A 26,495-nucleotide genomic window follows, 5' to 3' on the forward strand; every position below is an offset into this window, starting at 1 on the left:
TGTATTAAGCTGATGTATTTAATCTTACTTCCAGGTCCATAATTTCGTGTGGAGTATATTTTTAGAGTTATTTAGGTTTTATATTAGCAGATTTAGGAATATAATTATTGTATATTATTGTATGTATAAATTCTTGAGTAAACATTAACCAGTAAACAAAGCTGGTTCCCAAACAAACAAACAAACAAACAAATATCGCGATCGGCCATTGGAAAGTTTCAGCGATAAATGGTTAATAACGAAAACATTTCAACCTAATTAATGACATTTTTATGGACTACAGCACATTAAGATAAAGTAAGTATCATGTTATACTACAATGCAAAGACAATTATAACTCGATGCCCAAATTAAATTATAATCATCACAAAGAACCGGTGCACAAGAGGACCTTGGAGCATTATGATGGACTTTTCTTCTGAAGTTTTGGTACCTGAAGACCATTAAACAATTTTAAACCTTACTTCCCATAATCCATTAATTAATTCTAATAACCTAATGCTACTACTACTTCCCATTATTATCAGAACATGTGATTGAGACCTTCATCCTCCAATTGAGCAGTTAATTGTCCATGGTTAAGATATGGATGTATCCTTTATCCAATGAACCGAATTTCTTCAATTGATACTGCCATTTTCAGTGTGATAGTTGAAAATTGTTATACCTCAAATCAAACAAATACAGTGCATGAGGCTAACATTGTGAAATGCGATTAAAATCTTCATGAAGTAGCAGTGAGATGCGAACAGCAATAACTACAACGGGTTTACGACGGGTACCACGTGTTTTAGACAAGTATCACGTGTTCTTGTAGTCAATAACTATAACGTGTTCTAGACGACTCACGTGAAAATATGACATATAATAGACTCAAATCCATTAAGTTTGACCCTTAGTTTTAAACCTTTTAAGGCGATTCATCAGCAAAGATAATTACTAAGGAAATCATTGTACCGGTACCGCTTTCTCAGAAATAATAGCTGGACAACAAAATGATGGGTTCAATCTTTGTGACTGCAATTCTAGACTGTCAAATCAGCGATACTTATAATATTATATCAGGGACGTAGCCAGGATTTTTCTTTGAGGGGGGCTGTCGGCGAGCGAAGCGAGCCGACGCGTCCAATCAAGCTGCGCAGCGAGCGAAGCAAGCAAGCTGTGGTAGGGGTCTGGGGGCGCAGCCCCCAGCGGGGTCCAGGGGCGGAGCCCCTTGGCGGGGGCTAGGGGGGCGCAGCCCCCCGGAAATTTTTTGCGAAACAGGGTGTTTTAGACGACATTTGGCATTAAAGAAATTTGTAGGACAGCAATAAACTGGGATTGAAAAGAATCAAGTACTCACGTAAATTTGGTAACTTCACAACAGCAATCTACATTCTCCAATCAGAATTTACGACTTACTCAGGCCTCATCGTCTTAAGATTTTTACATTTCCTACGGTCTAGGGGACACTATTGACTATAATTATAGAAGTCTTCTAGAATGTTTGCTTGGATTTAATGACATATATTTACTAATCCACAGTTCAAATCTTCGACTGACTGCAGTCATAAACACAGCCCAGTTACCAGGCGACCATGGGGACTAGGGGGCTTATCTTTTTTCTGGGGTTCGATTTTTTCCGGGGGGGGCTGCCGCCCCCCTAGCCCCCCCCCCCCCTGGCTACGTGCCTGTATTATATATGTTATATATAATAAATAATAATGTTGATCAGCACCATGCCAGACGCTATGTTGTAGTACTAAAGGATTAAACTTAAACTAAGACAACACATTAATATTGCACTTCTTTATCCAGTCTCCAGACAGCTAGCACACTGATTTTAGTCTTTTGATAGTCTTTGAAACTTTGATGTTACAATGCAATGCTATGCTGAACATTCACTATTATGATTTGAAAATAAATATAAAGATATAATATTGAGGAAAGTCAATAATATGTACTGGATTAAATAGAGCGGCAAGTAAACGCCCAGACAGCAAATAAACATCGCTCATTTCCTCCTGTTATTTACTACTCGGAATTAGAATCATCATTTACCGTTAAATAGTTGTTGAATATTCTACTCACCAGACAAGCGGGCTTACCAAAATTAAGATATCATTAAGAGATCAAGGATGCTAAAATCCGAGAGACTGGATACAAAAGGTTGGAGATCGCACAAATTCATCATACCATTAAAAATTCATAGATTGGTACACGAATAATAAGGATATTCATGCAATGTTATGAAAGGATGTGTGATTACTCTACACTAGTCCGCAGCTCACAAGCCACACTCCACACTCCACAGCTATACTCTTATCAATATCATTAAGTAATTAGCAAAGCACCGTCACGGATAGATCTCTTAACAAGAACAGATCTAGAGAGGGGGTGGTTAGATCTCTTAACAAGGACAGATCTAGAGAGGGGGTGGTTAGATCTCTTAACAAGAACAGATCTAGAGAGGGGGTGGTTAGATCTCTTAACAAGAACAGATCTAGAGAGGGGGTGGTTAGATCTCTTAACAAGAACAGATCTAGAGAGGGGGTGGTTAGATCTCTTAACAAGAACAGATCTAGAGAGGGGGTGGTTAGATCTCTTAACAAGAACAGATCTAGAGAGGGGGTGGTTAGATCTCTTAACAAGAACAGATCTAGAGAGGGGGTGGTTAGATCTCTTAACAAGAACAGATCTAGAGAGGGGTGGTTAGATCTCTTAACAAGAACAGATCTAGAGAGGGGTGGTTAGATCTCTTAACAAGAACAGATCTAGAGAGGGGGTGGTTAGATCTCTTAACAAGAACAGATCTAGAGAGGGGGTGGTTAGATCTCTCAACAAGAACAGATCCAGAGAGGGGGTGGTTAGATATCTTAACAAGAACAGATCTAGAGAGGGGGTGGTTAGATCTCTTAACAAGAACAGATCTAGAGAGGGGGTGGTTAGATCGCTTAACAAGAACAGATCTAGAGAGGGGGTGGTTAGATCTCTTAACAAGAACAGATCTAGAGAGGGGTGGTTAGATCTCTTAACAAGGACAGATCTAGAGAGGGGGTGGTTAGATCTCTTAACAAGAACAGATCTAGAGAGGGGGTGGTTAGATCTCTTAACAAGAACAGATCTAGAGAGGGGGTGCAGGTGGTTAGATCTCTTAACAAGAACAGATCTGGAGAGGGGTGGATAGATATTTTAACGAGAACATATATGTGTATACTGTCCTAAATCTGTATCAGTACACTCTGAAATATTTTGCGAGGTGCTTGAAACGAATATTCAAAGAACAAGCTGATACTTAACATTAGGTGGCATTTAGCAATGCGCATGTTCATTTCTTGGATTGACTTATCTACCTGTGGGTCTGACAGTTCATATTGGAAACTGATAATAAAAAAGCTGTGTTCATGAGAAATAAACGCAGTTCAGAACATATATCAAGCATAGGCAACTTGGTCGTTTAGCTCCGGACAGTCTATGCAACGTCTATGCAACGTCCATGCAACAACAAAAGAACCGTCTATGCAACGTCTATGCAACGTCCCTGCACAATGAACACTCTATGCACACTCCCTGCACGGTCAGTCTATGCAACGTCTATGCAACGTCTATGCAACGTCTATGCAACGTCTATGCAACGTCCCTGCACAGTACCATATGAACACCGGCTACTAGCCGGCTACTAGCCGGCTAGTAGCCACTTTTGTAATAACAGCTCCTCAACTTCACATTACCAACCGGCTACTAACCGGCACTTGAAAAATGGTCACTAGCCGGCTACTAACCGGCTACTAGCCGGCTAGTGACCACAAAGTGGCTACTAACCGGCTACTAAGCGGTCACTAGCCGGCTATTAGCCGAGCTCTAAAGCAGACCTACTAGTAGCCGGTTCCAAACCGGCTACTAGCCGGCACTTAGAAAGCGGTCACTAGCCGGCTACTAACCGGCTACTAACCGGCTAGTAACCACCAAGTGGCTACTAACCGGCTACTAAGCGGTCACTAGCCGAGCTCTAAAGCAGACATACTAGTAGCCGGTTACTAGCCGGTTAGTAGCCGGTTAGTAGCCGGCTAGTGACCGCTTTTCAAGTGCCGGCTAGTAGCCGGTTTAGAACCGGCTACTAATAGGTCTGCTTTAGAGCTCGGCTAATAGCCGGCTAGTGACCGCTTAGTAGCCGGTTAGTAGCCACTTTGTGGTCACTAGCCGGCTAGTAGCCGGTTAGTAGCCGGCTAGTGACCACTTTTCAAGTGCCGGTTAGTAGCCGGTTGTTAATGTGAAGTTGAGGAGCTGTTATTACAAAAGTGGCTACTAGCCGGCTAGTAGCCGGCTAGTAGCCGGTGTTCATATGGTACTGTGCAGGGACGTTGCATAGACGTTGCATAGACGTTGCATAGACTGACCGTGCAGGGAGTGTGCATAGAGTGTTCATTGTGCAGGGACGTTGCATAGACGTTGCATAGACGGTTCTTTTGTTGTTGCACGGACGTTGCATAGACGTTGCATAGACTGTCCGGAGCTAAACGACCAACTTCCCCGAGCATATTATATTGATATAATATCATTATGATTATTGGCATTATTAATATATACTATTTTGACACGTGACGATGTTGGAGCGCTATTTATTGGGGGGACGGTTCGTGTTGTAGCGATTCTGTGATTAATGAGAACTCAGTAAAATGCACAACAGTAGCTTATTAAGATAGTAAATAGTTTAAACTAACACCTCTAGCATCTTCAAATTGAAAGCACGTACGACTCGTACGTGCTACGAGCATATTAAATATTAATGCAAGCTAGAGCTCAAGATACACTAAAAACAAAAGAGGAGATATTATGTTTAACTAGGGTCGACAAACTTTAATAAATTTAAATCATGGTTAATAAGTGGAAATTAATATAACGGCTCTATTATTTGTCGTTGGTCAAGACAATTCATTATCAAGATTCAAGCTGTCCTTCATTATGCGAAAGAAATTTGAAACCAAACGTCTATAAAAAGTGAACGAAATTATGATTTCTAGTCGAACAATTGGAGATCAAGAGAAAATATGCGTAAAACTACATTGTAAAGAAAATGTGAAAACCTCTTCAAGATTTCTTATGTGTGACATAGTGTTTAAAACAAAAGCAGTACACTATGTGTTACAGTTATATTCAAATAATATCAAAATATCAACGGGGGGCAATAACACGATTTAACGAAAATTAGGGAAATATTAATAAAACTTAACACTACCGCTTACCAGACTGCAGGACTGAAGTCAGAACAATTCGCAACGTGAACATTGAACATTCACTACATTAGTCGAGAAACATTAATTTCACTGATTTCTAGACGGACATAACTACCCTTGATGTTCTCACAGTTTGTATGCAGTATAGACATTTTAAAAGTATGACTTTTACTTTTACGTCCACACCTAATAACTTTATAATAAATATTCGAATTTTAAAATATGACTGTTTAAATAACGTTTGTGCAATAGTGGTCGCTGCAATGTGGGACATGGCAACAAAGAATACGAAGAATTATAGATAAAATCAGGCCGTGAAGTCATTGTTAAGAACATATAAAGTCGACAAAAACATCGCTAGGATAGGGCTGTCAGTCTTGGATGCGGTGTTTTCTTTATAGCTAAGAAATCACATATTAATGATAACGCACAGATCGACTGATCGTCAAATAGTTTTCAATAGACATTTACAAGAGGTCTGAAACGGAAGTCTCTAATAGAGTAATAGACTTACAAAACTGAAGATCAGTGTTGAAATATGGCTACTATAATCCAGCCTCTCAACTTGCCATGACTACGCAAATTATAAACATCGCAGATCATAAATCAACACGGTATTAAAATGCGTCATACGGACATTTGAACCGTCTGTCGGTGTCACATCACACGACGCCCCCCCCCCCCCCGGCCCCCCCACACGACACTCACCTTATCGGTAGTAATTTGGACGGGTAAATTAGCGAGTTGTCAATGTTAAACGTTTTAAAAATATAATAAAACTATGGATACTAGGACACAATTAGCCCATTTAGCACGGCATATGCACGGCATGAACTACTTGATATCACATTGTTACCGTTCAACTATTTAATTAAACATATTAACAATTACTGATTCACAGCATGTTATTTCTAACTAATAATATCAACCTACTCTGATTTTCGATTAAAGCAGTCCTTGAAATATTCGAAATATTATACAAATTAAAGCGAGGAAAGATGAGGGATGTTATCACGTCTTATTGATCAACAGCTAATTCTAAACTCCTATAATCGATATGTCCCTGTCATCGTCCACAGAGTCAATCTAGAGAAAGCTCATGTTGAGAGAAAACAGACTGTGTAGAAAGGAATGTAATACAATTAGGCTATTCACTCCGATTGCTATTCACAACCGATCATTATCTCCGATAATTCATTAAAAATAGTTATCTGTTTATCTAGATAAAATATGTTTTTATCAGTATAAAAATTCACAAGAAATTACCGAAAATACTGCCACAATACAGTAAAATTTGAAGGAAATATTATTGGTTTTGCCTCTCTCTCTCTGTGTTTAAGAGGTTTATTTACATTTGTATACCTATGGATGAACTGTAGAATTCCAGAGAAGGTTATTGGCATTGTTCTCTTTAGGAAGATGCTGGCATTTTACCTTACTACCATTCTGGAGACGGGCACGAGCATGTTACTGTTAACAGGAGTCAAAAATACCGGCAGGGCACTCAATTGAATTCCGGAAGTGTTCTGGGGGTGAAACATTGTCTTCAGGAGAAGGAATCTGTTGCTCCAAGTTATCCACAGGAGAAGGAAACGATTCACTGAATCGCTTATGGGCATATTTCAAAACTATAGAATGTTACGGTGTGACAATTTTACCCATTTTTTCCGAAAAATGTCCAAGAAAACAGGTTCATTATTGGTTAAATTATGTTTCTAAGGCTTTTCAAACCTACGATTTACATATCTGCCAAAGAAAATAGTGAGAAATCAATCCGTTTTTGAGTAATTAAAAGTCGAAATTTCGTTACGGAGTGACTAGATAAATTTTCAGATTTTGGTACACCCATATTCTGACCTAATTTTTATCTCAGATATTCTTGAAAGTTGCATTTTGACGGCTTCCAGGCACTTTTCAGACATTTTCCTTCAATAATTAATCAAGAAAAAGTGTGTATTGCCTAGGGAATAAAAAATTTGAGGCTTCAAAAATTTTGGGGATTGTTACGGAGTGACTGTTACGGAGTGACGCATCAAACAGTCTCTCATTCCACTCGAATTTTTCATCATTTTTCATCCTGTTCCTGGCTCTAAATAGTAGAATTCTTTTCAAATTAGATAGATAACACTTAAACAAGGTAGACACACAAATTTATTGATGTGAAATAAATCAAATCTGGTACAATTCATTAGTCTTGATCACAATTATGAATAAAAATACGATCATGTGATAAAAAATCAACCCTGGAGCTTACAACTCTGTAAATTTCCCTTAAAATACAGCACATTTAAATCACTGTTTGAAAAATATAAACAACTGCATAAAAATCAGTCTCATTGGTTTAACTTTCTACAAATATTACTCGGTTAAGAATCTGTTACAGAGTGACATATCATAATGAAATGTTTAAAAATCTGGGCTTATTTGTTTAAAGTTATAAACTGTACAATGTACACAGATTAACGAAAATTCAAACCTTTACACCCCACTTATAAGCAAGTTCAGGTACTTCAAACTCTATTCTTCTCCCTGTTCCCGGCAAAAGCTTCGGTATACCAATAGCTCCTTTCACGTCACTAAGTTCGTAATCATGGACGTCCTCTTTGTCAGGCCATTTCCAGATTGATCCAGGTTTTCCAGCTGGTACAAGGCACTTAACGGTAAGGTTACTGCTGTCTGGCTTGCCAATAACTTTTCCTGGGTAAAGTTCACCCTCCCAGTTAACAATCACGAATTGATCAATGTTGTAAGTTTCACAGCTGTTAGAAGATGATGGTGTTTCCTCCTCTCCAATAACTGTTGTTGAAGTCGTCTGAGCAGATGATTCATCGGCATACTCTATCTTCTTTATCAAAGATCCATCAACTGACGTGTCCCTAAAGGTAAGGATGCAGCTGTTATCTTTGAAAGAACGGACAATGTGGTGCACTTTCAAGGTTCCTGGAACTGGTCTTGCTTTCCTTCTGCACTCCTCTTCCATACCTGAGGCTAGATCTCCAACATACACGACATTGATTGACTTGAGAAGACTGTCAGCTTAGGTTGCAAACTCCTTTGGTGTATTTATGACAACCTGATTGGACAGTATCTTTCTGAAGACAGCATGTTTAATAGTTCTACCCACCCCGTCGCAGGCACCCTTACCATGGTTAGCCATGAAGAAATTCCACTCCAGGTCGTAGTGGGAAGGAAACTTGGATAACATGAAGAAGGTGTACTGTGACCGAAACTGAGAGGAACATCCATCTGACCAGAACTTAACCGACTTAATCTGTCCAGGAATTATTTCTTCGACTTTCTCCAGCAAGATCTTGTTCAGGCAGAACGTGACATCCCCAGAGTGGTCGTTTTCTTCAGTTATCAAACCAAAGTTAGCACATTTGGCTTTCTCCCCTCTTAGTCCTCGTCTTTTGTAATATACACAAGCAGTGTAGATGGTGAACTGGGTTTGCCCAAAATATGCAGCCTTGATCTCATTACTCTGATAATTATTGATAGATCAATAACAACTGTAAATAATCTTGAAATGTCAATAAAAAAATTCGTTACGGAGTGACAATGTCCCTTGAATTTGTCACTCCGTAACACAGCGTTACGGAGTGACCAAAGTTTGGCTCATCATATCTCCTCTTAAATTATAATGTTACCAATCGAAAATGTTTGAAAATCTTAGTGTAAGGTCACTGAGATACTTCAGAAAATATGGAATGCAATAGGCGTGTAGTTAAGAGAATAGATAACTTTTTGACACTTTTTTGTTACGGAGTGACAAAATTTTTTAAACCACATTTTCCCCATGTTAGCTCTTTCTCCTTGATTGGGCTTTATATCAGTCTGTAAAAATGAAATCTCATATACTAACACACAAAATTTGGGTTTAGTTCAAGCAAAGGCCTAATCTAGAGACGTTATGAAGTAGAGCACGCTTTTGAGGATTGTTTTAGTGTCGATGATAGAATGAGCTATTTTTGCATGATAGAGTAGATTGATGTCTCCAATATTGCAGATCTTCAAAGTATAAAGTTCAAACATTCTAAAATTTCCAAAATTGGATTGATAAAAGCATTTCTGAAATTTCCTCCAAGTGGAACCAGTTTTGAAATATGCCCTTATGCAGGGTATGCTCTACTGTTCCCAGGAGAAAGAAACTTTTTCGAGGAGAATTGGTATTTGGTGCACTACTGTTCTTAGGAGAAGGAAATCGGTGCTCTACTGTTTTGAAGAGTACTAGTGAAACTAGCGCTATAATACTGTTTTCTGGAGAATGTTCACCCCTGTTCTCAGGATAAATAAACTGGTGCTCTAATATTATCAGAAGAAAGGAAGTGGTACTGTACCAAGATTACTGGTAAACAGTGATAATAGACGACAATTAGTTTTTGTGATGATAATTCATGTGCCGCAAATTTCTGGGATAAAAAAATCAAAAGAGCGATTTATAGCGAATAAGAGTGTATTTCAATAAAAATTCCTATTTTTTTCCCAGATTTCTAACTCAATTTAACATGGCACCTGAATATGGCGATTTTGGGTTTTTACTGAATTTCGTATAACAGTGCTGGTGCGTATTATGCACAAATTTCTACTAAGTCGAAGTAGTAGTAACATCACAAAGATAGAACTAATATAAGCAATAAGGCAGAATCTTTATGAAGCAAACACACAAGTACTCTTTCTGGGTAAAGAAACTGTGACGTGGATACTGTATATAAGTGGAGTGGAATTAGGACTACAAATACAGTTTGGTTTAAAGATTAGGCCGGAAATGGTCCTTCGGAAATTTGTCTGGTTGTCAAGTGACTAATCAGATCACGTGACTGCCACGTCAACATGATCACGTGACAACCTATCCTGTCAGAGTGTGGCAATATGAAACTGGACAACTGAACCCAATTTGAAATTTTCCCAGACAGGGTAGCTTGGGAAAATTAGGCCTAGTTGTCGGACAGCGTCAATACATGCAATGATGATTAAGGACTAAAATTGCAAAATAATTATTAAACATGACATGATATTAAAGGCCATAGCCCATACCCAGGAATTGTGCGCCTGTTTACCCGAAAGTGTTCAACATGATCGATTTGAAAGTTTATCACAATCATTCTAGAGTAGTCAGTGCAAATAGTTTAAAAATCAAATATTGGTGGTATCTCAAGCTATGTTCTATATATACATAGATCTCACCTCGTTCCAGCCCACGTTGAGATTATAACCTGCTCCACTTCCAGTCCCAACGGTTGTAGGGTGTCCGGTACCAGGATAAAAGTTACCCTGGTCGTAGCGGTGCAGGGAGGTGTAGAGCACCCGCTCATCGTCCAGGAACATATCCTCTGTTCCGTTACCGTGGTGGACGTCCCAATCCACCACCAGGATCCTGGTTATCAGAATGTTAGAATCATGGAGAACAGAATGATAAAATCCTGGGGAGCAGAATGATAAAATCCTTGAAATCAGAATATTATCTGATCAGAATCACAGAAACTCTAAAGAACATTACCTTTCGACACCATAACAGTTTATCGCGAATTTACAGGCCATGGGGACATTCCCCAGTAAACAGAATCCCATGGGCTGTTCCGCCCTGCAATGGTGACCGGGTGGTCTGATCACGGCTACACCGTTTATAGCCTGAAATAGTTCAATGGTAAAATAGTGAAAACTCTCAGAACAAGTTAACTTGAAAGCAGTATGGATTGAAAGTAAAATATCAGTGAGGTTAAATGGAAGCTGCTGTACTGACCCTGTCAGTAAGAACCTCCTCGGTAATGGCGAGGAGGCATCCTGCTGCAAGTTTAGCAGCTCTGAACGACTCGTTAGACAGATAAATACTATCAAGGTCTGCACCTTGTTTATACAAATCTCTGTTGCTCATTCCCGGCAACATCTCCAGGAATGCCCAGTGCTCCTGGCTGTGCACCGTCAGGGCCTGGGTGAGACAGTATATTAGTGAAACACTCGTGGGAGTATTGCGTATGCCATGATAGTTTTGAATTCGAAACAACTTGTCGACTGTCGAATCATGAGTTGTATAAAGTAATATACCTCATCCCTGGTGCATTCTCTGCTGCCTACAGTTCGTAAACGAGCTAACAGTCGAGTCTCCTCCAAGAGCATCATGGGTACCAGTACCCGTTCAGGTCTTTCAGGGTGATTCCTGAGGAAGATATTCCGGTGTGCAGCCATCTCCAGATCATACACAATGGCTGTCCTACTATCTGAAACACACGATGTTTACCAGCTTGACCTTCAACCAGCTATGAAAACAATTCCTAGTATTATAGTTAAACTGACAAATATTCCATTTAAAGAGTCTTTAAGGCGAACAGAATGGTCATGATTCTTTCAAATGGTCACCCCATTGATGCACAAGCCCATTTGGCCATTTGACCAAAAGTTAAGGAATTAATGGGCATACCATACTCGATTTAGCTGAAATATAGCTGTACTTGCTAGTTATGAAATGAAATAAAAAATTTTTCTTCCGCTTATATCAGCAATCGAAATTAAAATAAAGATTGCCGATGTCAAAGAGGCTGGCCTTGCAATATACTCCAAAAACTAAGGGGTCGTTCACATATTACGTAATGAGCCGAGGGGGGAGGGGGTTTCCAAATGATTACCCTAGTGTAATTTTATAGGACGTTGAACACGACGATGGAGTATACTTTCACCGAAACTCACATTTCAGTTGTTTTTAAGCCCATGCCGATTTGACCAAAAATTTGGGATAAAATGAGCATGAGGGAAGAGGATGGCTCCCCTAATTCAGGAGACACTGGAGCTTTATAACAGAAGGCGGCAGCTCTTACCTCTCTGCGATCTAGCCCCTAACAGGTGCAATACCTAATCGTACCTTTTAACCAGAACCATCTTGAAGCCACCCATTGTACAAGGAAGGTAACAACAACTGACACTACAAAATATAAAACTACAGAGGCATCAGACAGAGGGTACATGAAGGTTCAAAAGCTAGGAGATCATATCTCCCAAAACAACATATCTAGAGAGAGTGTACGGCCGGCTAGTTTCCTGAGTTATCTGTAATAATGAGTGTACAAGATACACCCTTCATTTCCTGCAAGTGTCATTTAAGCTAGTAAACAGCTCACCTGTTATGCAGATTTTTTTAAATACAGGTGGGGCCAAAAGTCAGTGTACATACGTTGGGTCTTATACCACCGCCGCGTCGTGTTTCATATTTGAAACTTGTTGCTTTGCAGATGACATACTGTACCTATTCATTCGAGGATTATATCGACACAATTTTGAAAATTCGGTTTTTAGGGGCCACATCCAATCAACATTAAATTGCTTATACTCGAGTTTGCGAACATGCTAGAAAATTCATTGTAACATATTGCAATAGGTAATTAAATCCGGAATTTGATCTGGAAAGATGGCGCCAAACGGATTCAAATGACGAAGTTATCAAATTTGTTTATCTCGTTAGTAAAATTGATTGGGTAATCATGTGATAGCGTGCTACGACACCGTAATTGGGCTCTCTGCACGATTCCCATAGTGCCAACCCAATCACATGATCACACGTAATGAATAACCTCGTTATGCTTCATATCTCGGTCATCTGAGAAGCTAGAACTCTAATTTTTTTCAGGTCACAATTCTATACAATTTGGCTTTATCCGATTGTTCAAACTATCAAATAAATGCGAAAGTGAACCTTCATTCAAAAAAATGAACATGAATATTCGTTGAGTCAGAGTCAGACATATTCCTCGAATGAGTGGTGATGGTAAGTCATACCAGAAAGAATTATTTCAATCGGGCACTCAGTGACTGAGCTATAAAGGCCCCCCCCCCACCCCCCCCGGCCCTTGCATATAATAAATTTATCTAATTGTCCACAATCCATTTTGTAAACCTCTCACTCACTAAAGCAACGCTGTAAATAGTAAACAGCTTATATTTATAGAAAGAAGTTAAAGAATAAAAAAGTTAGAGTAGTTTAAGTAACCTAAGCAAGTACGCAGCAGTGCTTTTATGATTTACAACAAACTAATTTCATTATCAATCTACAAATTTAATAAACTAACCTGTCTTATTGTGCGAAGCTAATGCTAGTTTTGCTTTCAATCCTTCGATGTCTTTCATGCAATCTGAAATTAAATAATTTTATGAACAAAGAAAGTTTTAAATATTTTCAACTCTCCAAATTTCAAACCAACTCGCTCGGCTCCATTTGTCACTGTTTCCGAGGACAATCATTACCTTTATACAGAAGATATTTTACCGTTTCATACTCACACATCGTTCTCACACTTATTACAACAGACAACTGAGAGGGACTGATAAATAATTATTATTTATTACAAGCTTAACTTGAAATGAATAATATACAGCCTTGTAATAATGCACGTAAAGTAAGCTCTCGAACCATTTTAAATGCTTTTTGTGACTGTTTTGTTGTTCCTTTCATGGCCCCACCAAATAGAGGCTGTCCGCTGTGGAAGTGGACACTGTGTTAAGTGTCTTTCAAGGATCTGTAAAGAAAACTAAGGCCTGGAAAAACTGTCAGAAGTCTAACGAGTATCTACAGAGCGGGTACAAGGTAAACTTTTGGAGCCCGGTTTTTATTTTAACTTTCTCATCTACAGTCCGTTCTGAACCACCATATTTACTGTAAGTAGGAATTGAACCCAGGTGAATCAGAGCGCACCACTGTAATTATTCTAATTGCAGATTGATAGTTTAAAAGCGGAGAAGAGAAATCACGTAAATTGTGAGTACAAGAACTCTTCAGAGTTTCAGAACGTGCTGGCTGATGCTCTGGCAGAGAAGAAATTGAAGATGGTTCAGAAATATAAAACCAGTAAGGAATTCAAGGATATAGATTATAGAAGATGATATGCGTGAACATAATTTATAGATGAATACATCCTAAGTCTTCAGAATATACGAATAAAACAGCTTACCAAACGGTGGAAGAACAAGGCGCGGAACGACATCAGCAAAAAAGAGAGGAAGAGTTTTTAACAGAAGTAAAAGCACTAGAGGAACTGTGGGACAGGATAATATTTGAAGGGCTCATGGGATTTTCCATTTTGAACAGTGGGAGTGGTCTTTCATTCAATAACTATTGCAGAGGCAAAACGCGGGTGCCATGCCATCTCAGTTTCAAAATAACATCATCATCATTTACCTTTTTTGGTTGGTCCGTTGATTGAAACCTTGGACATCTGTTTCACGATGTCATCCTCTTCTGAAAAAGTTAGGGTGTCACAAATACCTGATGTTTTGTGACAAGTAATATATTGGACGGTTATGATTTACGACTTTACGGTATAGATCGATATCGTAAAACATTAAGTTTTAACGCTATTGATCATAATTGATGAAGATGAGATAAATATGTGTTAAAAGTTTAAGTTGCAGGCCAAAAGAAATATAAGAATATATGATCGAAAATTACTCCTAATATATTTCTTAATCATATCTTGCGACAAATCGTTATGAATTCTGATATTCTCACCCTTAGCAGTTTGAATTTCCTGATCTTTCCCATTGCTCGTTCCATTATTTTCCGCCATTGCTGTATTGAGAATTTATTTATTGTAATACTCATTTAATTGTAAATAATACGAGTTATAAGCGGCGGGTGCAAAAACCATCAATAATTAACTTGGTCGTGCAATTTACAATTTAGACACATGAAAACAAGTGACATTGCATGAACCAATCAAATGATGGTGGTCAATTATTGAATGTAGTACTTTAACACTCAGATATAAATCCATTTATTTGAAATTGAAAAATTGAAATTTATTTTTGTACCAATTATTGAACTAATGAGGGTCACAACATTTATTATTTATCGTGTTGTTACTATTATTGTTATCTTAATAAGAATAAAGTTGCAAAAGTCAACACCGTAATGTTCGATTGCAAATCTACATGCCATGGGGACATTCCCCAGTAGAGAGGTTCATAAAACCAAAACATATCCAAATAATTTTTGAACAAAGCTTATCTGACGTTCATAAGGCTAAATAACAACCAAAAAATGTCCAAGTCCCAACTTCACCGGGAAAGTCGATTACATGCCATTTGTTTGCTCTCCAACAAAACTCTAGATCCAACCACACTCACTGCCACAGCAAGAGCAATACATTCAATTCTCTCTGTGAACGAACAATATACAGCCTATTATAAGAGCCCAGATTTCCACTCAAATACTGGCAAGTGCATAATGCTATATATAATAGGACCTTAAAATAAAATTGAACCATACAAACTCGATTTATTTATTTTTCTAAAACTAGCATTATATAACATTTCTAAATTATCCCTACACATTTGTAAATAATTAGAATTGTGTAACTTAAATTATTTCAGAATTACAACTATTGTGTACTCAATAAAGTAATTATCACTTTTGTATCCTTGTATCCTTGTATCCTGCCACGCCCATATATTTTACCAAATTTTAACAGGTAAAAATCTCTAAATCGTCAATTTAGACATGAAGGAGTACGTTTGAAGCTCTTAAAGTGTGGAACTCCAAAATAAACCGTAAGAAAAGGTTAACTTTGGTCGAGGTTTCAAGTCTCTACGATGTCAGGAAGTTCCCGCATGGAGTTTGCGGGTTGCGACTGAAGCGCGGAATTCACCGCGCTCAAACCGAAGGTCGTAGAGACATGAGACCTGACAACACTCAACATGAGCCGTGACAACACTCCTTCGTCCTCAAAACGGTAATTAAGTTATTATATCATTAATGTGATCCAATGAATTCCTCATAATTCGTCACTGACACGATCAGTATTAATGATCAGGTTGAATGATTACTTGATAGCTTATCACTGACAGGGTCAGTATTAATTAGGTTGGATGATTATTTGATAGCTCGTCAGTATTACATGATTAATGAGATGTTATTTTACTTTCATATCTGTAAAGTAAACTGTAAAGTCCTAATTCTAAATTGATGTGCACATTTTTTGCTTTTGAAAATGATAATAATTCACATGACATTTACACACAATATGATAATGGCTAATAAAAACTTTGAAGATCGGTCTTAGTCTTCACACTAAATTGTCTTCGGTGGGCTTCAACAACCTGCATCAGCTCAAGTACTCAGGCCGGTGTCTGCAGGCCATCCAGAGGATCTGTCGATTGAGGAGCTGCTGCAGAATTGTACATGCTCCTTTGTGGACTCCAGTATTTGACGATGTCGTATCAAATCCCACGGCGATAATCTTGTCGAGTTATGAGTTAACAAGTGCTATAATACCTCGTCCCTGGTGCATTCTCTGCTGCCTACAGTTCGTAAACGAGCTAACAGTCGAGTCTCCTCCAAGAGCATCATGGGTACCAGTACCCGTTCAGGTTGTTCTGGATGATTCCATCCCACGTTGAGGTTGAAACCAGCTCCACTTCCAGTCCCAACGGTTGTAGGGTGTCCGGTACCAGGATAAAAGTTACCCTGGTCGTAGCGGTGCAGGGAGGTGTAGAGCACCCGCTCATCGTCCAGGAACATATCCTCTGTTCCGTTACCGTGGTGGACGTCCCAATTCGCCACCAGGATCCTGGTAATCAGAATGTTAGAATCCTGGAGATCAGAATATTAGAATCCTGGGGATCAGAATGATAGAATCTTGGGGATCATAATTCTAGAATCCTGGAGATCAGAATGACAGAATCCTGGGGATCAGGATGATAGAATTCTGGAGATGAAGATGTTAGAATAATGGAAATCAGAGTGTTGGAATCTCTTAGAAAATATTACCTTTTAACACCGTAACAGTCGACGTCATATCTGCATACCATGGGGACATTCCCAAGCAAACAGAACGAGCTTGGAGCCTACACTCCTCCAGTAGCATCATGGGTTGTAACACCTGTTCAACTGCCATCTCCAGGTCGTTTACTATCGAGGTTCTGCTATCTGAAACACACGATATTTACCAGCCTGTACTTCAACCGGCTTTAGAAACAATTCCTAGTGTTATAGTTAATCTTACAAATATTCCATTAATATAAACGATTTTTTAAGGCGAACAGAATAGTCATGATTACAGCAGCAAAAAAGAGAGGAAGAGTTTTCAACAGAAGTAAAAGCACTATAGGAACTGTGGGACATACAAATATTTGAGGGGCTCATGGGATTTTTCATCTCGAACAGTGGGAGTACCCCACCTAATCCTAACAAATGACGTACAGGAGAACGGTACACAGGAGAACTTTCAGCCCAAACACAATCAGATTCTTGCTCCTGTCCTCCTCTGCAGCCGCACTCTTCATCACATTCTTCAAAATTTTACTGTCGCAGACCGTACCACTTGTACTGTTCTTTTGTACAGCTGCACGGTAGCTCTTAATCCCTGACTCCACTGTTGTTTGTACTGTCTCTTCAACCGACGTCTTAAGCGGTAGCATGACTCCTGTCCGACAGCTACTCCTGTCCGACAGCATTATTTTCTTGTGTTTGAAGTGATATCTCATATTTGACACATAGAAATTCACCCAAACTTGCACAGAATATTTGTCTTACTATCTGGAAAGTTTCAAGAAAATCGTATAGTTTGATCTCCAGATATATACCTTGGTACCACTACAAACCACCGATTTGAAGATATTTTTGTGTTTAAGGTGTTATCTCAACGTTGGCACATACATGAGACATTCGCCCAAACTTACACAGATTATCCGTCCTATATGGTTGAGTTTCCAGGAAAATGGCACACAGGAGAATAGAACAGAGGAGAATGCGGTATAGGAGATAGTACACAGGAGAGTGATATACAGAAGTGTGGTACACAGGACTCAGGAGAGTGGAGACGTCCAGTAAACCCAGACATATGCCGAAAGTTTTCCGGCCGGTCTGTACCGCCGTCAACTCAACCCAACTTATACACATTACTGCGCGTGCGCGCGCCTGCATTACAAAGGAGTGAAAAATCGTATTTTTATCACAAAATATTGTTGGCGTCTTCCATTTAATCAATATTCTAGAGGCAAAAACGCGGGTTCCATGCGATTAGATCTCAGTTTCAAAGTAGCATCATCATTTACCTGTTTACGAAGGTCCTATAGACACCTTTGACATTTGTTGGACAATATCATCTCCATTATCTGAAAAAGTTAGGGTGTCACAAATAACTGATGTTGTGTGATAAGTAATATATTGGAGTTGAAAGTGCAATGGTTTAAAGTCAGAATTCGGACAATGTATTAATTGGCAATAAAATATTAGATCAATCAATAATAATAATTACTACAACAAATTACTCAATATCATTGCCAACGTATTTCTCAATAGCGAGTTCTCAAACTTACCCTGCTATGCTGTGTAAGCGAGCAAATGTCATAAAGATGACTGCTGTATGCCCGGTCTGGGTTTATCCAGAGTTTTCCTCTTTCTTTTCCTATTCTCTTTTCCTCGTCTCATTTTTTCTCCATTGCTGCATTGGGTATTGAGTTAATAAATAATTGATTGTAATACTCATTTAGTTGTAAATAATACGACTTACAAGCTAGAGCTGCAGGTAATTGTGGGAAATGTATTTTCTATTATATCTGACAAAAAGTAATTTAAAATTCAGACACAAGAAAACAAGTGACATTGCATGAACCAATCAAATGATGGTGGTCAATTATTAAATGTAGTACTTTAACACTCAGATATAAATCGTATCCTATTTATATTATGATCTTCTCGTCAATAAGAAGAATCTATTAAAAAGATCGTAACTTCAAATTAACCCACACAAAGTGAAGATACGATTCAAATACGAGGAAATGTACAAACTATTGACCTAATCAAGGTCACAGCATTTAATCTTTATCATGTAGTTACTATTCTTATTTACTTAATAAGAATAAAGTTCCAAAATACACTTATATCTCCCAAAATAGAGTTAAAAACTTAACACATAAAACTATGCATCTTTCAATATTTTTGCTCAAAGATTTCAGCAGCAAAAATAAAGTTAATGATCTGTCCTCCATGATAATAAGTCAAAATAATAAAATTAAATTAAAAGACTTGGCAGCCTGCACCTTATAATTAAGAATATATATGTTAAGTTAGGAAGGTACAAGCTGTTGGATCACACCTCACTAGCGCCTGTAAGGGTTGTAGTTGTTCTGATTTCTGTTCTGATGTCTGTAAGGTTGTCGGTGGGGGGCCGGATGACGCTGTCCCGGGGGCGGATATCTGGGACGGTCCTGCGGAGGTCTGAACCCACGCACCATGTTTCCTAACATTCTGTTACCCACTGTGTTGGGGCCCTGCATTGGCCGCGCTCTTTGGAACCCTGTGTAGGGCCGATAAGATCCCCGCCTGTTGTCATTCCAATCCTTTGGTTTGAGGCTCTTTTCAGGGAGCTTAACATTGGGGAGGAGCTTGGCTGGGAACACGAACCCTTTAACAAACTGGGGGTTCTGGTAACCTGCTGAGATAGCTCCAGTGTTGTCGAAGGGAGCAAGTGCGGGGACTGGGGACCTCACAGTCTGACCAGGTAGGATAGCCTCGTCATCAGGGCGCACATTACCTGTAGTACCCCTGCCTTGAGTTGGGTCCAACTCCACATACTCTGTTTTATCAGGATACTCGTACAGAGCCTTGAAACTCTCGTACCAGGGATGTTTAGACGAGATGAAGATCCGGTCCTGACCAGGCTTGTTTCGCTTTACCTCCCGTTCGTCCAGAGTGTCGTAGACTGTGTCCAGCGCTCCTAGCAGACGTTTCTCATCAACAAAAGGAAGCAGCGCAACTCCTTGCCAAGCGTACTTCTTGCCGTTCAAGTCAATCTTGAAATCAGAGGGGTAAAAGTCAATGATCTGAGAGTCTGGCTGGTACATTAGTTCGGCCCAATCATCCGGCAGAAACTTCTTACTACCTGACATAACAACCAGTTAAAACAACAAAAATAAACAATTTGAGAAATCACTAGCGTTTAGTTGTTTGTTTTCAGACGTGACAGAGACCAATGAAAACTACTTCAAGGCAGGCCTGAAGTACAATACATTAAAAACAAGGCGTACCTGCAGGAAAAACGCCCATAAGTTGCTCCATCGGGTTGAAAGGTTTTGTATCAAGGGGGAAGTCTTTGAACATATCAGTTATGTGTCTGAAGTCGGAGGCAAATGGAGCGTAGTGGAATGGGAAGTACCAGTTCCAGGAAGCGCATCCTTGATAGTAGTACCTGATAAATTGGGGATATGGTGAGAACACTGAGCAGTTAGGGATGACATTCACAAAACAGCAATAAGTGGAATAAATTCGGTTCAATAAAATAAGAAAGCCAAAGGCTACATAACACAGATGATATTGATATATTATACGAATCTGATGGGTTGTACAACTTTTACTGTCAACAACAACTGTCAACAACGATTGGGCGACTCCTGTACTGTGGTTCGATACGCACGGAAGTTTGACTAATAAAGTTCTCCAGAAATCACGCCTGTCGATCTTCGGCGCTCGTCGAACCAGAGTCCAGGTAGCGCACTAAAGTTCGACAAATATTTCCGACAAACCTTAGTACGACCTGAACTAAGGTTCAGGTAGCGAACTGAGATTCGACTTTAGTGCGTTTCGAACTATAGTACGTGTACCCTCCTGTCCGAAAGTAAGTTTTTCGGACAATAGTTTATGTCCGATCCTACCATACAACAAACTATCTAGTTGAGTAGCATACCTGAGAACCCAGCACAGCCCGGTGACGTATGCTGCCACTACTTTCTTAACAAAGGTTGTGTCTTCAGGTGACACCTTGAACTTTTGTAGATAGTACCTAAAAACATATGATGGGGTGAAAAACACAGAAAGTTTAGGTACGTTTCGACAAATGTCCAGTCATGAATAAAGTTATTCAAAATATTAATAATATTAAAGTCAGAGTAACAAACTAAAGTTGTAAACCTATCCCTCCAGCCGTCCTCGTGTAGTCTGACGTCATCAGCAGGTTCCTTATCTTCTTCTTCTTCCTCTTCTCCAGCTGGTCTCTTCTTTCCTCCTTCCTCCGAGCCTCCACTCTTTTCTCCGCTATCTTCACGTGCTTGTTTTATGTAGCTCGCTACTGCTGATGTCTTACCTGCTCCATTCTGAAATAATATCACAGTTACTGACAGTCTGTTATAATATCACAGTTACTGACAGTCTGTTATAATATCACAGTTACTGACAGTCTGTTATAATATCACAGTTACTGACAGTCTGTTATAATATCACAGTTACTGACAGTCTGTTATAATATCACAGTTACTGAAAGTCTGTTATAATATCACAGTTATTGACAGTCTGTTATAATATCACAGTTACTGACATGGACAGTCGCAGTCTGATATATGATATCAAAAATACTGACAGTCTTGTTATTATTATTATCATAAAACTAAATACAGCAAACACGAGAAATACATCAAGTGGTCGAATACCATTCTCTGATATTGGGGGATTAGGTCTGGGGATGCTGACTTGTATCACAGCACGGATATGGTTCAGAACCCCGGCTAGGGTTAGCGTGAACACTTTCCCAGCTAAGCTGTCACCTTGGTAAGCACCGATGTTTATTACAAATTCACCAGATTGTGATCTGTCGACAGTGACCTTTAGTTTGGTGTTACACATCAGGTACTGTACTAGTAAGCGGATGTCGTCTCTTGAGCACCCAGCATCAATAAGTTAATGATAGCATTATCTATTATATGATAGCATTATCTATTATATGATAGCATTATCTGGGACCAGACTAGGTCTGCACAGCTGCGACCACGTTTGTGGGCGGCCTGCCAAGGGCCAGTGTACATGTCAACATGTCATTTGATCCTGTTCAGTGCAACGAGTGACATTGCCATTCAACATTCAACAGGGTGAATAGGCTGCACAGGTCCACGTTTCTTTCCTGGCTTCTGAAGGGAAGCTAAAGTACCCTCTCCAATGGCTGTAGGACCAGCTGCTTTCATCACAGCCTGTTATAATATCACATTTACTGACAGTCTAATATAATATCACAGTTATTGACAGTCTGATATAATATCACAGTTACTGACAGTCTGATATAATATCACAGTTACTGACAGTCTAATATAATATCACAGTTACTGACAGTCTGATATAATATCACAGTTACTGACAGTCTGATATAATATCACAGTTACTGACAGTCTGATATAATATCACATTAACTGACAGTCTGATATAATATCACAGTTACTGACAGTCTGATATCTCCAGTTTTTCGGTGATTTTAACCATTTTGCAAAACTTTTTTAATTCGAATTTAGAAATTTTTTTTAGTCTCGAAAAAGTTTAGCTATAAATTACTTTTTCTCCTCCTTTCAAGCGATTTTCCTCATTTTGGAAAACAATTTGATTATAACTTGTTAAATGATTGACTGATAGTCCAATTAAAAAAAACAGGGTTTTCTGTAATATTGATAGAAAAATAGAATTTACGATAAAAACTTACATTTGATTCTAGTTTCTTCTTGTCTTCCCACGGATTCTTCTTGTCTCCTCCGAGAGCTACTGGTTCAGAGAACTGTTTGTATAATCCAGACACAGCGCCTGTGACACACAATTAAGTTAGGCAAGAGTTATCATAATTAAACAAATTTCAATAAAATAGTTGATTTTACTACAGAGTACAGTTATATTAATTACAGAATACAGCAATTATATTAATTAATATTGATTGATTAAATACTAATCACGGGTCAATTAATAGTCCCCTCTGTAAAAATTTACGGGAAACCAAGCACGGTTTAAGGACACAAAGAACTGAGTCCGCAAATACAACTTGAATAAATGAGAAATGATGAATCGGACGATTATCAAACGCGGCAGTCCCAACGCAATACGCAAGTTACACTCGCCGATTAAAAGAGCGTGTAAAAGATATAACGGCTTTTAGTCACGTGACTAGAATATAACTCTCTGATTAGTATGTTTAGTCACGTGACCCGAATACAGCTTTCTCGTTAGTACGTGGTTAGTGAAAATAGCGGAAAAATCATTCTCTGATTTGTGTTCAGATTATCTGTCTTTAATCTACACCTGATTATTATATTATGACGCAGTGAAACTGATATTCCGCGGAATAGGTTGCAAATCAGCTGGTAATTAGTTGACCTGGGGACGCGGACAGGCGGACGGACATAAAAAGCACGGTAAACGCACATTTGACGCACACATATACATAACGCATATTCGGTCAACTGTTGTTGTTGTTGTTGTTGTTGTAAAGCACAGTTAGCAGACATTTGTCCCCGTGTAGTTCAGTCATCATTTCTACCCCGTTTCTGTTTGTGTAAAGCTATTCCTGGGTCATGTGATGTCAGACTGGCTCTCTGATTCGCTCTAAAGATCAAGTGGTCCCCTGTTAACTCGTGCGACGTTGCACCAAGCAAGCAAAACGCTGTGCGTTGCTCGTGCGTTCGCGTTAAGTAACCCTTATGTCTTATCTGTGCTTTAACCGTGCGTTATGCGTCCGTCATCAGATTACCGAATTGCCAAACAGTGTCAAGCTGATCAAGCAGAGGAAATTAAAACGGAGGATATAATGAATATTAGCATATATAATATGATGCATATTAACAACAACTTATTATCTTTATTTCCAATAAGAATATACTCACTAAACAACTCATGTATCCCAATCTAGATCAAGCTACCATGGGAAGATGATGAATCAAAACCAATTTAAAAACTTTAACATAGAAATGTTATTGCCAATTATTAGTTGCTTATTACTACTAGTGGTTGATCTTTTTAAGGAAATGCTAAGTTGTTGGCAAATTATGATATATGTCTGGTCGTGTATTTCCAGAAAGTTCCGTTTAAATTTTTAAACTGGGGCGTGCATTTCTTCACGCACAACAAATTTGTCTCTGCGACTTTCACAAACGTAGGTAAATCAAAATTAATCAGTAAATGTTTTCTTCTCAAAATTGTTCGTAACTTCAGCCCCGTTCGGATCCAAATAGCGCAGAAATTAGGTCCGTGCGCAAATAGTGATCGATAAGTTATACTGTTGGGAGATGGCTTGTTCACACAGAGACATGCCGAATGGTAAACGAAGTTATCGGGAAATATCTGCAAACCAAATAACAGCTGAAGTCAAATGATAACACATATTGAATATTGATTGAAAGTTTACCTTTAATGGACAGGTCACGAACAGTGTATTATTGGGAGAAGGTTCACCAATACAGCCTCTGAGCCTCGGGTAAGGGCTAGGGCCCCACACTGATAAAGATCTAGAAGGAGCGAGCGAGATGGCAAGTGACCGCAAACACTGGGGGGAGATGATACGACACAAACGGGAGTTCATTGGTGCAGGCCACTCGAATGATTGAGGAGACCTAATCAGGTACTTGAGTAAGTAGTATTTCGCCCATAGTTTATTTTCCCGTATCGTGCTCTGCTGATTACTGCAGTAATTATTCATAATTACAAAAACAGTGGAAAAAGTGCCATGTGAGGGAATCGAACCTATGAACTAGTGTTTCTCTCCAGTCTCCAGTGTAGGTGCCCCTATCTTTTGGCGCCCCCCCCCCTCCCCCCTCCTCTTAAAGTAAAAAGGTAAAATTGGACCGATTAGGTAATTTTAGAGGATATGCCGGTAAAATGTCTAACAATGTGTGTTTCCAGAGCAAAACGCGCAATTTTGCTAGTACTTTATTTAAGTTGTCCCACATTCAAACGACGATTTGGCGCCCCCCTAAGCCGGCACACGAGTAAATAACGAGTAAATTCAAACCGTTAGCGGCAGTTGAAGGTCGGTTAGGAGTCCAGTGAGGAGTCTTCATCTTCTCTCTCTTTTTCCTGTCCTTGTCCCGCTTTCTGAACATCTGCTCCTTCTCATAACGAGCCTTGAATATCTCGTCTTCCATCTTACCGAGCTCTGTCATTATTATCTGTACCTGTTTCACATGTCACATCAACATTTAGTCATTTATCAGTCAACTAGGATCTACCATAAACTATGCGGTAAAATTTAACCTAGATAATACATTTTAAAACGTACTTGGTATGCTTTTTAATTCATGGTAGTATAAACAAAATATCATCATTGAAATTAGCGAAAATTAAATAAAATAATTTAACGTTGCTCACCTTTCTCAAGTCAGGGAATCCGTCCTTACAAAGATATCCTCTAGTTTTATCCACAGTATCTTTATACAACCTACACAACCTGTCAATAGCTCCCTCTCTGATTTCCAGAGACGGCAAGTGAGCCAGGAAATCGTTACCGACAAAGAAACACAGGAACACCCAGTCATCAATAGCTCGCTCCAAACAGTAGTTACCGTGCAAAACGTTCTTCAAAGTGGACAGTTCGTCCTCAAGGTACTCCCGGAGAACGCAGAGCCGCACGAAGATATACTGCTGTTCCATTGTAACCTTAGCTCCGACCCCCTCAACATGGTCCTCCTCTTTAGCAAGTCCCCGACACATCTCCACATCATGGCCTTCTTGTCCACACAACTCACAGGGTCTTGAAGGAGGGGGACCTGGTTTGAACTCCTCTCTGATAATTGTGAAGTGAGGCTCATGAGTTGCAAGTCCCAACATTATCAAGTCAGCGTCAGCTCCACACAAACAATGGTGAGTATCAGGCTCATAGTGGGGGCTCTGACGCTGACGTCTGATGAAGTCCATTATCTTGTGTTCTCCCTCCCCGGGCACGTTGGAGTCGGACAAGTAGACCTGGATGTTTGCCCAGCCAGGGTCGTTATTCAGTCTTTGGAAGCAGTAGTAACGCAAACACTCTGCTAATCTGAACATGAATTCGGTACCTGGTGTGATACAGTTACTGTCAAATCTCTCGCCCTTTTCTTTCTCTGGAGGTAGAATACAACCCTGCGCTTTCAACCTTTTCCTCATCTCACTCAACATCTCCTCTTTCTCCTGAGCCTCCTTTGCAGACCTGAACCTTCTAGATCTCTGCTGGTTCATCTTGGCTCTTGGTGCAACACCATCAATAGCCATGTACAGGATCTTCCTAGGTCGGACGATGTTGAACAACCTGTCCAGCATATCAAATATAGCGATCATCATCTCGTTCTCATTCTTAGGGGCTGGGCGATCTTCAGGATGGCAACAAGGATGGATAATACCGTTCATATCAAGGTAAAGGTTATCAAACTCCATGTTATTAGGGTTGGGTAGAGAAGTATTGATCGGTACCTTGATGCCATTTACCTCCTTTTCCTTCTCCTCGTGAGCGTTGACAATCAGACTCTTGTATTTCCGGGACAGCCATCGAAAGAAGGCTGGAACTCCCATGAAATAGCCAGATTATCTACCTG

The 26,495-nt window shown here is 39.4% G+C and overlaps 2 protein-coding genes and 1 long non-coding RNA gene across 3 annotated transcripts in view; all 3 read right to left on the reverse strand.

Annotated features, from left to right (window-relative positions):
* Positions 1 to 14,761, reverse strand: part of LOC134826361 (histone deacetylase 6-like) — a 31,764-nt gene extending 17,003 nt beyond the window's left edge. The window contains exons 1-7 of the mRNA XM_063838709.1: positions 14,704 to 14,761; positions 14,374 to 14,433; positions 13,268 to 13,330; positions 11,256 to 11,428; positions 10,954 to 11,139; positions 10,711 to 10,841; positions 10,398 to 10,587 (exon numbers count right to left, since the gene is read on the reverse strand). Of these exons, the coding sequence (XP_063694779.1) occupies positions 10,398 to 10,587; positions 10,711 to 10,841; positions 10,954 to 11,139; positions 11,256 to 11,428; positions 13,268 to 13,330; positions 14,374 to 14,433; positions 14,704 to 14,761 (861 nt within the window). The remainder of the gene's footprint in view (positions 1 to 10,397; positions 10,588 to 10,710; positions 10,842 to 10,953; positions 11,140 to 11,255; positions 11,429 to 13,267; positions 13,331 to 14,373; positions 14,434 to 14,703) is intronic.
* Positions 14,762 to 14,898: 137 nt separating this feature from the next.
* LOC134826379 (uncharacterized) lies at positions 14,899 to 18,639 on the reverse strand. Its single transcript, XR_010161693.1, has 4 exons — positions 18,513 to 18,639; positions 18,249 to 18,308; positions 16,963 to 17,121; positions 14,899 to 16,762 (listed from the first exon to the last, which is right to left on the reverse strand). It is a non-coding gene; the product is annotated as an uncharacterized LOC134826379 (long non-coding RNA).
* Positions 18,640 to 18,798: 159 nt separating this feature from the next.
* LOC134821107 (5'-3' exoribonuclease 2-like) lies at positions 18,799 to 26,495 on the reverse strand. The gene is made up of 7 exons (XM_063831775.1): positions 25,300 to 26,495; positions 24,944 to 25,106; positions 22,652 to 22,749; positions 21,103 to 21,284; positions 20,879 to 20,974; positions 20,223 to 20,383; positions 18,799 to 20,077 (listed from the first exon to the last, which is right to left on the reverse strand). Exons 1-7 carry the CDS (start codon positions 26,470 to 26,472, stop codon positions 19,296 to 19,298), a joined length of 2,655 nt encoding a protein of 884 aa, XP_063687845.1. The 5' UTR covers positions 26,473 to 26,495; the 3' UTR covers positions 18,799 to 19,295.

This window comes from Bolinopsis microptera, chromosome 1, assembly GCF_026151205.1.
Source record: "Bolinopsis microptera isolate Bmic1 chromosome 1, MBARI_Bmic_1.0, whole genome shotgun sequence".
Lineage (NCBI taxonomy): Eukaryota > Metazoa > Ctenophora > Tentaculata > Lobata > Bolinopsidae > Bolinopsis > Bolinopsis microptera.